Source organism: Astyanax mexicanus, chromosome 1, assembly GCF_023375975.1.
Source record: "Astyanax mexicanus isolate ESR-SI-001 chromosome 1, AstMex3_surface, whole genome shotgun sequence".
NCBI classification, from domain to species: domain Eukaryota; kingdom Metazoa; phylum Chordata; class Actinopteri; order Characiformes; family Acestrorhamphidae; genus Astyanax; species Astyanax mexicanus.
In genome coordinates, this window is record NC_064408.1 from 16,018,684 (window position 1) to 16,034,364 (window position 15,681).

A 15,681-nucleotide genomic window follows, 5' to 3' on the forward strand; every position below is an offset into this window, starting at 1 on the left:
CACACTTCAGTTCTTCAGGCTCATATATACAGTACTATCATTATGAACATCAATTCCATAGGCCCTATAATTGAACCTTGTGGAACTCAACATTTTCCAATAGTATTTTTCTTCAGGATTAATAGCTGAATAATTAAACTAGGGTTAATGTGGACGGATGATAGGATAGATAATAGCATGTCATGTGCACACTGTAGATCACTACATAACTTTACACTATAGCCGTTATTTCACGCTGTTATTTCCCTCAGTAGGCATAATGCAAAAGCAGGCAAGGACCATACTTTAGTCCAATTTTTTGTTTGATCCTGGAAGGTGCCTGATTCCAAACATTGAAAATCGCTGCTGTTAAATGTTTCAAGACTAAAATCTTCTGGCATAGAGCTCAAATATATTGACTGATGAATGAACTCTGTGGGAGTTAAAACAACAAGATAGGGTAAAAAAATGTTGTAAAATATTTAGGGCAGTTTCCCAGTCTGGGATTAAGCCTAGTGTTGGACTACACAGATGGAGATTTTAAATAAAAAGAAAATATACAGCTCTGGAAAAAATGAGACCACTTAAAAATTATGAGTTTCTGAATCCGTTTCTCTGATTTTTCTATTTATAGGTATATGTTTGAGTAAAATGAAGATTGTTGTTTTATTCTATAAACTACAGACAAAATTTCTCCCACATTCCAAAAAAATATTGTCATTTAGAGCATTTATTTGCAGAAAATGAGAAATGGCTGAAATAACAAAAAATATGCAGAGCTTTTAGACCTCAATTAATGCAAAGTTAACAAGTTCATATTCATATTCAGAGTTTATTCATATTTAGAGTTCAGAAATCAATATTTGGTGGAATAACCCTGGTTTTTAATCACAGTTTTCATGCACCTTGTCATGTTCTCCTCCACCAGTCTTATACACTGCTTTTGGATCACTTTATGTCACTCCTGGTGCAAAAATTCAAGCAGTTCAGTTTGGTTTGATGGTTTGTGATCATCCATCTTCCTCTTGATTATATTCCAGAGGATTTCAATTTGGTAAAATGATAAAAAGAAACTCATCATTTTTAAGTGGTCTCTTTTTTTTAAGCTGTATATATATATATATATATATATATATATATATATATATATATATATATATATATATATATATATATGTGTGTGTGTGTTTATATTGGTGACACACCAGCATTTCAGGCATGGTTAAAGCTCTATTCTCATGCCTCACGTCTCTGTGGAGACTCACTCTACACCTCTATATCTTCCCCAGATTAACACCTCCTTCCTCACCATTCTTTACATCATTCTTTCCCTCCCTGTCTATTATATACTATATCCACACCAGCTGTGAAAAACACAAAGTAGCCTATAGGGACCCTCACTAATGACCCCATTCCATGTGATATTATTTATTTAAAGAAGTGTTTACCACTTTTATTAACATTCTTTGTGAAGGTACAGTATGTCCACTACTTTGACCTGATAAAGTTGTTTTGTTAGGTTAGGTTGTTTGGTAAGCGCATTGTTTCCAGTATGTCACGACCTGCTGAAGTGACAGCTCATGGCTATGTGGGAGATGAATGAAGTATGAAGAGAAATGTGCGTAATGCGTTCTCGTAAACCACTCAAGATTAACTCACGAGAGAGAAAGAGGAGCTCCTGATTCATGAGACATGAACTATTTCCTCAAAAACATTAAGGCTGAAACAAAGCTATGGCTCATCTGTGCTTTCTTTTCTGTTTCTGTGCAGTTCGCCAAAAATGAATAAAGTGCATGAAAGCTGTCAGATGCTTTATGAGTAGGGATGTCAGACGGTGCCAATTCACCTGCACTGATTTTGAAAGTTAAATACATTTTTAAAACTATTTTTCAAAAATGTATAATCCACCAGGAACACACCATGTGGGGCTTTTAATGTTTAAATATATGGGATGATATATGAACTATTTAAAACAATATGAGCTGAAACTGAAAACTACATAGTACTTAGGGACACTTATTATAAAGTGGGACCAGCTCTTCTAATGAATGCATTATTCAGCTACTTTAAGTTGCATCCATTGCTGTGCTGAAGAAAGACAGAAAAAGCAGATGCCCCTTTTTTATTATTTATTTTTGTCCATATAGCGAATATTATATTACTTAGGATTATGGGTTTTTGCTGTTTGTTTTAGTACAGTAGTTTAATAATATAAAACTGATTATGATATTAGTATCAGTATCAGTATAAGTGTGGTTTCAATAAAATGATAAAGATTAGGTAAAAAATGTAAATAAAAAACAAAACATATATTATATTGTCGCTGTCCAATAAAAAACAAGTATCTCAAAAACAGCTACTTTATAGAAGAGAGAAAAAAAACTTCTAAACTTTTTTGGAATTAATGGAAGTCAATGTAAAAAGACAGAGTACTGTAGATCAGCACAGCAGTGCCAGTATTACACACTTCCATTATCTCTGTTTATTGAAAGATTTTTAGTTAAAGAGGAGGAGAAAATATGATTTGTTTGTTTAAAAACAGTCTGTGAGTTAAAATAGTTCCATTGCTGCTCTGTTTGTAGCTGTGCTGTTAGTTAGCTGTGCTGTTTGCGGCTGCACTGTTTGGCTTGTAAGTGCTGCATTGTTGCTAGATTACCAGTATGTAACAAAGCTGACTTTGTTTGGTTTTCTTAATATATAATACTAATAAATACTTTTTTCCATTACTAAACATTTAATGTAATTTTATAAAGATATAAAATATCAAATCCTGGTGAAATTTCTGATTTTATTGTACACTGGATTTCAATCAAAGTTTATCAAAATTGCAATTTAATCTAGTACCAATGAATAAAATCAAACAGAATCAAAGGAATAATTACAAGGTCAGATATTTATCCACCTATTGATAAATGGTGGATAAATGAAAGTTTTATATATGACTCACCTTGGGGGCCAGGACGTAGAAATAGCCGGTTCCATTAGCCCTGCATATCAGCTTACACTGGTCTTTAGGAGACACTCCTGAGTACTTGGGAACCCACACTACTGTGAGCGCGAGGCGGTTGGTGTTCAGGCTGAATCCATTGAAGGCCTCACACTGTTCTTCACGGTAGCTCTTCCCTGAGTTAAACAGAGAGAAAAGATTGTCAAAAACCATAATTTTCAAAGTTTCCTCTTACCCATGCTGTTGTGATCTATGTATTTGCCGCTATATGCCCCAGTTTATCTGATTTCTAATACTGGAATATTGGCTGTTCTCTAGAATAATTCAATCATATACAGACTCAATGGGCAACAAATACAAACGTGTCAAAGTGTTCTCTAATACATTAAGTAGTGAAAAGGTCAGGCCTCCCTGCGCTCTCCTCTGGAGTGGAGCACAGCCAGATCCAGACATCACTGTATTATTTATTGATGTTGCATAAAGGTTTTAAGTGGCTCCAGATTTGCAGGTCAAGAAACACTGTCACACTCACTAAGAGTGCATGTCTCCAGATTCAGTTACTGATTCAGATCCAAACTACCCATCTGCTTCACTGTTTAGCCAAAAATCAGCCAAAACACCTCTGATGTCCAACGTTTTCTTGCTTTAGTTTTGTACTTCAGCCTCAGCATAGCTAAAAAACAATGGCTTTAGAAGGTAAAAACAGAAAAAACAGTGCCAGGAACCACAATAATGTATTTACAATTAGTTACCAAGTATGTGTTTATCCCTTTCTTACATTGTAAATTAATACTAAAGCCACTACAGAGTTCCCCAATGGTGGAACAAACTTCCTTCCACTACCAGATCAGGAGAATCTCTCACTATCTTTAAGAAACTCCTGAAGACTGAGCTCTTCAAAGAGCACTTACTCTCCTAACACCTCTAACTAACTACCTTCTACTACCAGATCAGGAGAATCTCTCACTATCTTTAATAAACTCCTGAAGACAGAGCTCTTCAAAGAGCACTTACTCTCCTAACACCTCTAACTAACTACCTTCCACTACCAGATCAGGAGAATCTCTCACTATTTTCAATAAACTCCTGAAGTCAGAGCTCTTCAAAGAGCACTTACTCTCCTAACACCTCTAACACACTAACTACTTCTAACCTCATTTCCTTCTTCCCCTCCTTCACTCCTCTATCCCATTATTCCCTTTGACCTCCTTCAGGCCCTGTCTAAAGATGTTTTTACCTTTAACTTCTATTACTTTTGTACTTCATTATTTTGAAAAAAGCGTCTGCCAAATGTAATGTAATGTAGTGTAATGTAATGTAGTGTAATGTAATGTAGTGTAATGTAATGTAATGTAATGTAGTGTAATGTATTGTAGTGTAATGTAATGTAGTGTAATGTAATGTAATGTAATGTAGTGTAATGTAATGTATTGTAGTGTAATGTAATGTAGTGTAATGTAATGTAGTGTAATGTAATGTAATGTAATGTAGTGTAATGTAATGTAATGTAGTGTAATGTAATGTAGTGTAATGTAATGTAATGTAATGTAGTGTAATGTAATGTAGTGTAATGTAATGTAGTGTAATGTAATGTAATGTAATGTAGTGTAATGTAATGTAGTGTAATGTAATGTAGTGTAATGTAATAAAGACTATGAAGGAAAACATAAGGAATCATGTAGTAACGTAAAAGGGATTAACAACCTAAAATACTCTTGCAGTTTCTGAGGCTGGTAACTCTGATGTCCTTATCCTGTGCAACATTGGAAACTCCTGCTCTTCCTTTACCAGGGCTTTCCTGATGAGAGCCAGTTTCATCGTAATTGACCTTGAGAATACTTTCAAAGTTCTTAATATGTATTTCAAGAAATGAATTAACTTTTTTTTGTATTTACTTAGTTGAGTAGTTATTTCTATAATCTGGATTAGAACATTCCTCAAATAGAGCTATTCACTGTATACCTGTAACTCTACCTCTTCACTACTTTACAACTGATGCTCTCAAACACATTAAGAGGCAAGAAATTCAAATAATTAACTCTTGAAAAGTTCAGCACAGCTGTTAACTGAAAGCCTGAATTCCAGGTGACTCTACTTCATAAAGCTGACTAAAAAAAATTCAACCAAGATGTGCAAAGCTAAGCAAGTCATCTAAGCAAGAGGAGCTACTGTAGAATCTAAAAAATAAACCATATTCTGATTTGTTTATCACGTTTTTGTTTTTCTTCATAGTTTGGATGACTAGTATTAATCTACAATAAAGAACATTTAAAATAATGAAAAAACACTAAATATAAGATGTGTCTAAACTTCTGACTAATACTGTATATTGTAAGGATACTTTATTACAAGAGTTTCTTATAATTATAAGAAAGTATCTTGTTATTTTAAAGTAATGAAACCTAAAATAATGTATTGTCATATTTATGGTAAAAGTAACTTTGAGAAAGTGTCTTACTATTATGAGATACCATACGAACAGTGATTTGTAATTTTTTTTGAAAGTTATCATGTACTTAACAAAAAGTAATCAGGTTAATTCACTCTGAACCATTGCTTCAAGTCAAAAAGTCAAGCTATTCTACTTGATCTGCTGCATTTATAATCTTTCTCTCATAACTGCAAGATATTCTGTGTCATAATTACACTATAATGTAAAGTTTGTGACATAATACCTTAAAATAATAAGACAAACAACCATAGTTACAACCATAGTCTATCCATCCATCTATTCATCTATCTATCCATCCATTATTCATCTATTCCTCCATCCATCTATCCATCCATCTATTCCTCCATCCATCTATCTATCCATTCATTCATTCATTCATTCATCCATTATTCATCTATTACTCCATCCATCTATCTTTCCATGTATCTATCCATCCATTATTCATCTATTCCTCCATTCATTCATCCATCCATTATTCATCTATTCCTCCATCCATATATCCATCCATCCATCTATCTATCCATTCATTCATCCATTATTCATCTATTACTCCATCCATCTATCTTTCCATGTATCTATCCATCCATTATTCATCTATTCCTCCATTCATTCATCCATCCATTATTCATCTATTCCTCCATCCATCTATCCATCCATCTATCTATCCATTCATCCATCCATTATCCATCTCTTCCTCCATCCATTCATCCATCCATTATTCATCTATTCCTCCATCCATCTATCCATCCATCCATTTATCCATCCATTATTCATCTATTCCTCCATCCATGTATCCATCTACCTATCTATCCATTCATTCATCCATCCATTATTCATCTATTCCATCCATCCATCTATCTATCCATCCATTCATCCATCCATTATTCATCTATTCCTCCATCCATCTATCCATCCATCCATTTATCCATCCATTATTCATCTATTCCTCCATCCATGTATCCATCTACCTATCTATCCATTCATTCATCCATCCATTATTCATCTATTCCATCCATCCATCTATTTATCCATCCATTCATCCATCCATTATTCATCTATTCCTCCATCCATCTATCCATCCATCTATCTATCCATCCATTCATCCATCATCCATCCATTAATCCATCCATCCATTAATCAATCTATCCATCTTTCCATCCATTCATCTGTTCATTTATTCATCCATCCATCCATCCATACATCAGTCATAGATAGTTCTTACCTGTATCAGGACAGGGTATGAGGTTGCAGGAGCGGTGCTTCACTCTCATTCCCTGACAGTATTTTCCTCCGTTTTCTGGCACTGGGTTATTACACTCTCTCTTCGCCAGCTGTACTCCACCACCACACGTCCTGGAACAGCTCCCGAACGGCCCCCATTTACCCCACCTTCCATCCACCTGAAGACAGCAAGCGAGAGAGAAAGAGAGAGTGTATCAAACTCATAAAAACTCTTCCAAACATGATGATGTCTTTTTGGCTTTGCAGTGGAGAATATACAGTTATTTACAGTCCACACTTTAAGTCAGAATTATATCAGGTTCGCAGAATAAAGTGAATGTTAGATAAAAAAGAAAACTTAAAAACAGTAGTTCTTATTGATGTTCATGTTACTTAGCAACGAAACACAGCAATGAAAGGGTCTATGGAAGTGTATTTAACAGGTCTGCAATAACATGTCGAATGTCAGTACTCATGTGTTCTATCACAGCAGGGTGAGACTTCCTGGAAAGATGAAAACGTGTATGGTGGAATGTGACAGTAGTGAGGGTCCCACTTTAAGAGGAATGTTTCGCTGAAAACTCAAATGTCAAAACGTAGTTTGATTGACCAAGGAATGTTTGGAGTCCAGAGTTTTCTTCTTTAAAGTTTGTACTGAAGTTCTTCACAGAAATGTTCCTACTACCTGCTGTTACTCCTGCCAAAACACTAGGGCCGTCTTAAAGTAGCCCAAACACACTCATCATCCACGAAATAGCTGCACCAAGAAGGAATCAACAGGAATACAACTTAGTAGGAAGTCGAGCCAGACTATCATGGAGTGACTCGGACAGGAAGGCATTCTAATAACAATTCAAAAATCAAAATCTGAAAATTTGAAAATGTCCAATTCATGTGTGTTTTTGTTGTTCAAACTGCCACACAGATACAAATATATAGCTCTGGAAAAAAAAGAGCACTTAAAAAATGATTAGTTTCTTTGATTTTACCAAATTGAAAACCTCTGGAATTTAATAGAAGGGGAAGATGGACGATTGCAACCATAAAACCGAACTGAACTGCTTGAATTTTTGCACGAGGAGAGGCATAAAGTTATACAAAAGCAGTGTGTAAGACTGGTGGAGGAGAACATGCCAAAATGTATAAAACACTGTGATTAAAAACCAGGGTTATTCCACCAAATATTGATTTCTGAACTCTTAGAACTTTATGGATATGAACTTGTTTTCTTTGCCTTATCTGAGGTCTAAAAGCTCTGCATCTTTTTTTTTATTTCAATCATTTCTCCTTTTCTGCAAATAAATGTTCTAAATGACGATATCTGTATTTGGAATTTGAGAGAAATGTTGTCTGTAGTTTATAAAATAAAACAACAATGTTCTTTTTACTCTTATACCTATAAATAGCAAAATCAGAGAAACGGATTTAGAAACTAAAGCTGTCTCTTAATTCTTTCCAGAGCTGTATGTCACATAGGAAGAAAAAAAACATATTTAGGACATTTTTTTTACCTGTGGGTGAATGAAGTCTATCTATCTACACACTTTAAGCTGGAGATTTTAGTAGTTACATCTTGTGAGCTGCTATTCGTGCATCATTGTTTATATCCGGACATCTTTATATAATTTAGCCACATGTTTGTACTCTGTGTGTCTGTGTTTACTGTAGGTCTGCATTGTCTCCCACCTTTGCTTTGGTGACCTCTCCCTGCTCCAGACAGACGCCACGCATGCAGAGCATGCCCTCCCCGCAGCTGGTGCCGTCCGCCCAGGGGAAGTGACGCGTCTGGCAGACGGGCTGGCCGCGGGTCTTGCCCGTACACCACAGCCGCTGACACGGAGCCTGCATGAGCGGGCACGGCTTAGAGCCCGTCCCGAACGCCAGCTCACACTGCTTCTCCAGACCATAGAACACTCCAGGAAGACCATCAGGCAAAGCCAGAGGCTTCTGAGGCTGATCCAGCAAACACTCTCCTGCAGGAAGGAAGCATAGTGTTATTCCACAGCTGATTTCAGGAAGGGCTACTTAGGCTTACATGAGGGATGTCAGATTTTTTATGATTTCTCGATCACAAATTTCAAGCTTTCAATGCTACATTTTAATTATGTTTAGCACAATATTTATATTCTAAAACTTCTATAAACGTTTCTGCTCCAAACTTTCAATCCAGCAGTTTAGTGCCCAATTTAATTCCAGCATTTAATCTAATATTTCAGTTCCAACTTTGAGTTAAATTATCCATTCAAACTGTCAACTCAATGTTCAGTTCTAACTTTCAATCCAACATTTAATCCAATATCTCAGTTCTAATATTCAGTTTCAATTTTCAACCCAATATTTAAATTTAAAATTTTAATCCAATAGTTCATTGCCAAATTTCAACCCATTTAATCGATTTAAGTCCAACTTTTAGTCCAAATGTTGAACTCCAATTTGCAATCCAATATTTTAGTTCAGATTTTTTATCCAACATTTAATCTAATATTTCAGTTCCAATTTTCAGTCCAATATTTTAGTTCCAACTTTCAATCAAACAGTTCATCCAATATTTCAGTTCTAAATTTCAATCCAACATTTCAGGTTCAACTTTCAATCCAAATGTTAAACTTCAATTTTTCAACCCAATATTTTAGTTCCAACTTTCAATACAAAACAAAACATTTAATCCAATATCTCAGTTCCAATTTTCAACCCAATATTTAAATTTCAACTTTTAATCCAATAGTTCATTGGCAAATTTCAACCCAACATTTAATCGATTTAGGTCCAATTTTCAGTTTAAATGTTTAATTCCAATCTTCAACCCAATATTATAGTTCTAATGTTTAACTCAATATTTTAGTTCTAACAAATACTTTTTAATCCAGTTTTTCAGTTCATTTGGTTCTAATTTCAACCAATTTTTTTAATTCCAATTTTAATCCAATTGTTCATTGTCTAATTTCAATCCTAAATTTAATCTTTTCAGTTCCAACTTTCAGTTCAAATGTTTTAGTTTCAACTTTCAACCCATTATTCTAGTTCTATTGTTTAACCCAATAGTTAATTTCTAAGTTCCAATCTAATATTTCTGTTCAACTTTTAATTCAATATTTCAGTTATCCAATGCCAGGATAAAATGTTCTTAATTCACATTTTCTTTTTGATCTTCAAACTAGCTTAAGATCTTCAAAGATAAACCTGATAATAATTGTTCATCACACTACAGCAGTTCAGATGCTTTCATTAATGATGTTGATATTTGGCTTCATTAATCTGGGAAAAGTTTGACTTAATGACTGAGTTATGAATCAGACGTGTTTGTTTAACTCCTATCTTTAGATTCAGCAGGTCTGTGTTTATTTGTTTAGAATGATGGGTGTCTAGGCGAGTGTGAATATTAGTGCGAGGCTTTAAGAGCTTCACAGATCCTACTGTAAACCTCCCAATCAGCGAAACCACGCCGGGCCCTTACTCACACAAACACTGGCCTGTCAGGCCTGTTTGCTCTTTCTCTGGTTCCTTTCACACAGTTGTAGATCACACTGTGATCACCAGTATACGGTGCATGGTACATGTATTTACAGTACGGGAGTGTGTGTGTGTGAGTGTGTGTGTTACTCCAAAGGGATCTTGTGTCATCTGTCTTGAGAAGCTTATTTTAAAGGTGCATTACTAAGCCAGTGGGTATTGTTAAATAAGAGCATCATGATATAAACACTATGTATTAAATACAGCTCTGGAAAAAATAAAAGACCACTTAAAAATGATGAGTATCTTTGATTTTACCAAATTGAAAACCTCTGGAATATAATCAAGAGGAAATGGATGATGACAAGCTGATCATCAAACCAAACTGAACTGCTTGAATTTGTGCACCAGAAGTGTCATAAATTCATCCAAAAGCAGTGTGTAAGACTGGTGGAGGAGAACATGCCTAGATTAAAAAACATGGTTATTCCACCAAATATTGATTTCTGAACTCTTAAAACTTTCACTTACTTATGTTTGAGTAAAATGAACAGTTGTTTTATTCTATAAAACTACAGACAATAATTCTCCCAAATTCCAAATAGAAATATTGTAATTTATTTGCAGAAAATGAAAAATTATGCAGAGCTTTCAGACTCTTTCAAATAATGCAAAGAAAACAATTTATATTCATAAAGATTTAAGAGTTCAAAAATCAATATTTAGTGAAATAACGCTGTTTTTTTCATTTACAGTTTTCATGCATCTTGGCATGTTCTCCTCCACCTGTCTTACACACTGCTTTTGGATAACTTTATGCCTTTACTCCTGGTGCAAAAATTCAAGCAGTTCAGTTTGGTTTGATGGCTTCTAATCATCCATCTTCCTATTGATTATATTCCAGAGCTTTTAATTTGGTAAAATAAAAAAAACTCATAATTTTTAAGTAATCTCTTATTTTCTCCCATAGCTGTGTATATAGATACTACCTCACAATTTATACAGGTGTGACTGTTCCCTAGCTGCCTCTGTCTTGGGAAAACAACTATATCTAATGTAAGCTTTAGCTATTTCTTTCTGTGGTCTGGGATTATACAGCAGGACATTAATCTATATTATGTATGACATGCTGATATAAAACGCCCACTCCCATTAAATCTGCCTGTCTTTCATACTTCAAAGACTCAAGGAGCCTTTTCACACTTTTTTCTTCAGAGTGATCCTAAGAGGAAACTTGACCAGAGTTTCTATTTCAACCTGTGTGGGAAAACTGGGCCGACCTAAACCTACAGACAATGACAGCCAGACCACAAATGGCTGTCCTAACCCAGGCTACTTTCAGACAAGTGGTCTGGACGGCTGCCCGTAAAGCGCTGCAGCGAGTTTGTGAACCATCAATTGGTGTTTTTTCGGAAGCAGACGTAGTGGTTTACACTGATTGGCCTGAGATTTGTGGTCTAGGGCTCACCCTGGAACTTCGCAGGATAATGGCTTCCATCCAAGCAACTTCTAAATGCATAGTTTGGTGTGATGAGGGAGTGTCTGTGTGTATTTTCACCCAGTTTAGAGGGATTCCAACGCAAGAATGAGCTTGAGGAATGAGCCACCTGTTGCTGCTATGTCTAAAACTCTGTGTTAAAACTCTGAACATACTAACAATGGCCTACAAATGTTCCAGTCTGACTCCATTGTGGCGAATAACTACTGCAATGTCTGCAAAACTCTGAATGTACTAACACTGGCCTACAAATGTTCCAGTCTGACTCCATTGTGGTCAATTACTAAGAGAACTTGAACCTCAGAGTAAACACAGGTAGAGCTTCAGAGCTAGCAAAGCAGCTCAAACCTAAACATCCCCATATTTGAGAGTCAAATTGAACCACAGATGTGAGACAAGTTGAACTTTAGAGTTAGCTGTTCATGAAAAACTACACAAACTTGAGTTAGGTGTCAGATGAACACCAGTTGATCTTAAGAGTTAAAGTTTAGAGTGGTTACAGAGTAAATTCCAAAAAACAACTTGAGTTTTAGAGTTAGCACAAACTGAGTATCAAATTTGACACCAGTTGATCTTTAGAGTTACTAAGTTTGAACTTGTAATTGTGGAGTTTCTCCTGAATTGTTAACTCTAAATCTTAACTTGAGCTGATTCCAAAGATTAAGTTACAAACTAGAGTTTTAAAGTTAGTAATGCAGATAAAACTACACAAACTAAGACTCAAGTTAAGCATCCGAATTGGCAAAAGTTGATCTTTTGAGTTGAGAGTGAACGTATGGAGTTTTATCTGCAATCGCTAGCTGCTAAAACTCAAGTTGATCTTTGGAATTAGCACAAGTTGACCTTTAGCAAGTTAGCAAGAAGAGAAAACCTGTAGTTGTGGTGTTTGGTTTCCTGCTTTGCTAACTTTTTAAACTCAAGTTGAACCTCAAGTTATTACAAGTTTAGCAATGCAGACAAAACTCCACAACTACAAGTTAAGGATTATGTTGATCATCAGATTTAGCACAAGTTGACCTTTAGGAGTTGTGGTAATGGAGTCTTCCTACATCGCTAACTCTAAAACTAAATTTGATCCTTAGGATTTGAGTTCAGTGTCAAAGATTTAGCACACAATTGTTTGCATTTCTAACTATTAAACCCAAGCTGATCCTTGGAAGTTGAGCTGAGTGTCAAAGATTTAGCACAAGCTACTCATTTTTTGCATTGCGAATTCTTTAACTCAAGCTGATACTTGGATTTTGAGCTAGAGTCAGACTTAGCACATGTTGATAGTATTTGTGCATTGTTAACTCAAGTTGAGTTAATCCTCAAGGTTAGCACAAGCTGACAATTAGCAATGTAGAAAAAAACTCCACAACCACAAGATAAAACTTGAATTGAGCATCAGATTTGGCACAAGTTGATCTTCAGAAATCTAATATCAACCTGTTGTTAAGGAGATTATCCTGCACTGAATCTTGAGTTAAGACTAAAGATTAAAACTTAAGACCTAAAGTTTAACTTCAAAGATATTAAATGTGGAGCCAAATAAGAAACAGGGTAACACTTTACTTGGATGGTCCATTTGATGGCCTCTTTGATGTTCAACTGACATTCAACTAACATTCAACTACATGTCTATTAAATGCAAACGCTTATCTTAATATTTAAGGATTGGGTTTAAGGTTAGGTTTAAGGTTTAGGTTAAGGTTAGGGTAAGGGTTAGGTGTAGGGTTCGATTTTATGGTTCATTAAGGGTTAAGGTTAGGGTTAGGTGTAGGGTTTGATTTTATGGTTGATTAAGGGTTAAGGTTAGGGTTAGGTAAAGGGTTAGGTTCTATTTTGAATTATTTACATTCAACAAAGGGTTAAGTTAAATTTAATGGACATTCAATTCAGTGTTAGTTGAATGTCAGTTGAGCATCAACAAGGCCATAAAATGGACCATCCAATTAAAGTGTTACCAGAAAGGGGACAAAAACTAGACAGCAACAAAGTGCTAAGTGCAAAGTGTCAAACTGAGCCACAGATTTAGCCCAAGCTGAACTTCACAGTTCGCAAAGCAGGAGAAACTAGACGACCACAGTCTGGCAGCTGGCAGGTTAAGTCTGGACCAAGAGAAAATAGAGCAACTATTCTGATCTGACTCACCGTGCCCACTGTCCAGGAAGTCTGTGATGATGGCCGCGCTGCATGGAGACCAGGGGCTGGTGCGGTTGATCCGGATGAGCGTTGGAGACATCATGTGATTGTCCTGCAGTTTTCCAAACACATCCTCGCAGGCCTTCACGTTATCATGAGGCATGTTGAAGACATGTCCTGAGAAACGAAGACAAGTGTGAAACTTTATGATCTTTCCTCTCTGCCAGTGTATTTCACTTTTTTACAGGCCTTAAGTGAATCAACATCTGATGCTTGCCCTTGGGATCACTGCTGTACTCAACTCGCCAATTATCTTGTCAGTGATCCCACCACAGATATGTGAGTCATTACTCCAGTACCTCTAAATGTGCTTTACCAAAAGCAGAGATGGAGCTTCCCGCATGGACAAACAGCAAAGTTAATCATCTGACTTCAGCTGTTTCTTAAATTTCCGCAGAGATTTCAGTCTGATATGGCCCACATATCTCAACAAAGGCCTAATTTATGATGAAAAAATGTCATTTTTTAAGATTTTTGGGAGACTATTTGACTACTGGATACACATGTTGAATGTTCCTGGCCGACTACGCCACCTAAATATCCTTAAAACAACACTTGGTATACACTCATCATAAAAAAATAGTTGCACCCAGAAAGAATCAACTGACAGGAGTGAACCTTGGTGGGTAGTTCTGCCAGAATGTCTTGGAGTGATCAGAATGGCTTCATCTTCAATGACCCACTTCACCCACCTCAATCTTCAGCTTGTCTTGGTGGAGATGCGCCAATGAATCCATGTATGGAGGCACTGTGGTGAGCACCAAGATCACTGGTTTGCTGCCATGCATCACATGTCCAAAAGGCTTGCTACTTTTATGTAGGATGCAATTGTCAAATCACCTTTGTCCTTCTTTACAGGCATTTTGACAGACCAGCGTTACATTAATGAGGTGCTGCAACCAGTCTGGTGTGCATTTCCAAAAGGACAATGCTTATTCACATTTTGCTTTTAACTGTTTCCAATGTTCCTGGCAACCTTTATCTTCCTTCCAAATAGCAGTGTAATTCAACACTTCTTTCTGGGTGCAACTATTTTTGCAACTATAAGTATGATAGTTCAGTATGTTCAACCCATTCAAAGACCTTGATGTTCCCACTTTAACTTGTTAAAACCCTTTGTAACACTTTACTTGAATGGTCCATCATAGATGCTCAACTAACATTTAACTAACACTCAACTGTATGTCTATTAAATGTAACTGAACTATTAAATGATTCTCTACTGAATGTAACTCTACACTTAACTGTAACCCAAAGTGATACCAAAACCTCTATAATCTCAACCTTGGCCTAAAGCCACAGCTGATTTTTCTCTTGCACATCTTGACCTGAAACATACTAACCGAGTTCATGGGCAGTGGTGAACGCGGATGGCAGACCATCGTCCTCAATCACAGAGCAGCTCCTCTTAGGGTCACACATGGTGCCGACATCTGCCATGCCCAGAGTGTCACAGGTGGAGGCCCCACACAGATCCTGGATCAGACAGAGAACATTAGAGAAGAATTATGGACAACTGTACATGGAAGTCATTTGTCAGACCACACAGGTCCTAGACTCCATGGAAACATCCAAAAGTCCAGAGTGAGTTCCTATTAGAAGCATTAATTGGAAATTGGAGCACTGCATGTAGAATTGCATAGAGTGGTAGGACACATCCATGTTAAGAACAAAAGGTTAGTTGAACAGCGCTTTAACAAGATAACGGTTTGGAAAATTGTACAGTGCCCATTACTTGGCAAGCACTGCCAATGACATAACAGTGTTCCAAAACCCAATGTTCCCTATAGGGAACACTCCCAGAGTCTATGTTCCCTTTAAAATGTTCCCAATCAAATGTGAAATCAAAGCGACTACATCCATTTCTGCACTTCAGGCCTGCAACACATTCCAAAAAGTGGGACAAAGGCAGCAGAGTAAGTGGTATGTGGTACTAATAACAACAGTATC

The 15,681-nt window shown here is 36.3% G+C and overlaps 1 protein-coding gene across 1 annotated transcript in view; it reads right to left on the bottom strand.

Annotated features, from left to right (window-relative positions):
* Nucleotides 1–15,681, bottom strand: part of adamts15a (ADAM metallopeptidase with thrombospondin type 1 motif, 15a) — a 42,886-nt gene that overhangs the window by 6,975 nt on the left and 20,230 nt on the right. The window contains exons 2-6 of the mRNA XM_007260492.4: nt 15,075–15,207; nt 13,681–13,848; nt 8,286–8,572; nt 6,601–6,778; nt 2,927–3,102 (exon numbers count right to left, since the gene is read on the bottom strand). Coding sequence (XP_007260554.3) covers nt 2,927–3,102; nt 6,601–6,778; nt 8,286–8,572; nt 13,681–13,848; nt 15,075–15,207 — 942 coding nt within the window. The remainder of the gene's footprint in view (nt 1–2,926; nt 3,103–6,600; nt 6,779–8,285; nt 8,573–13,680; nt 13,849–15,074; nt 15,208–15,681) is intronic.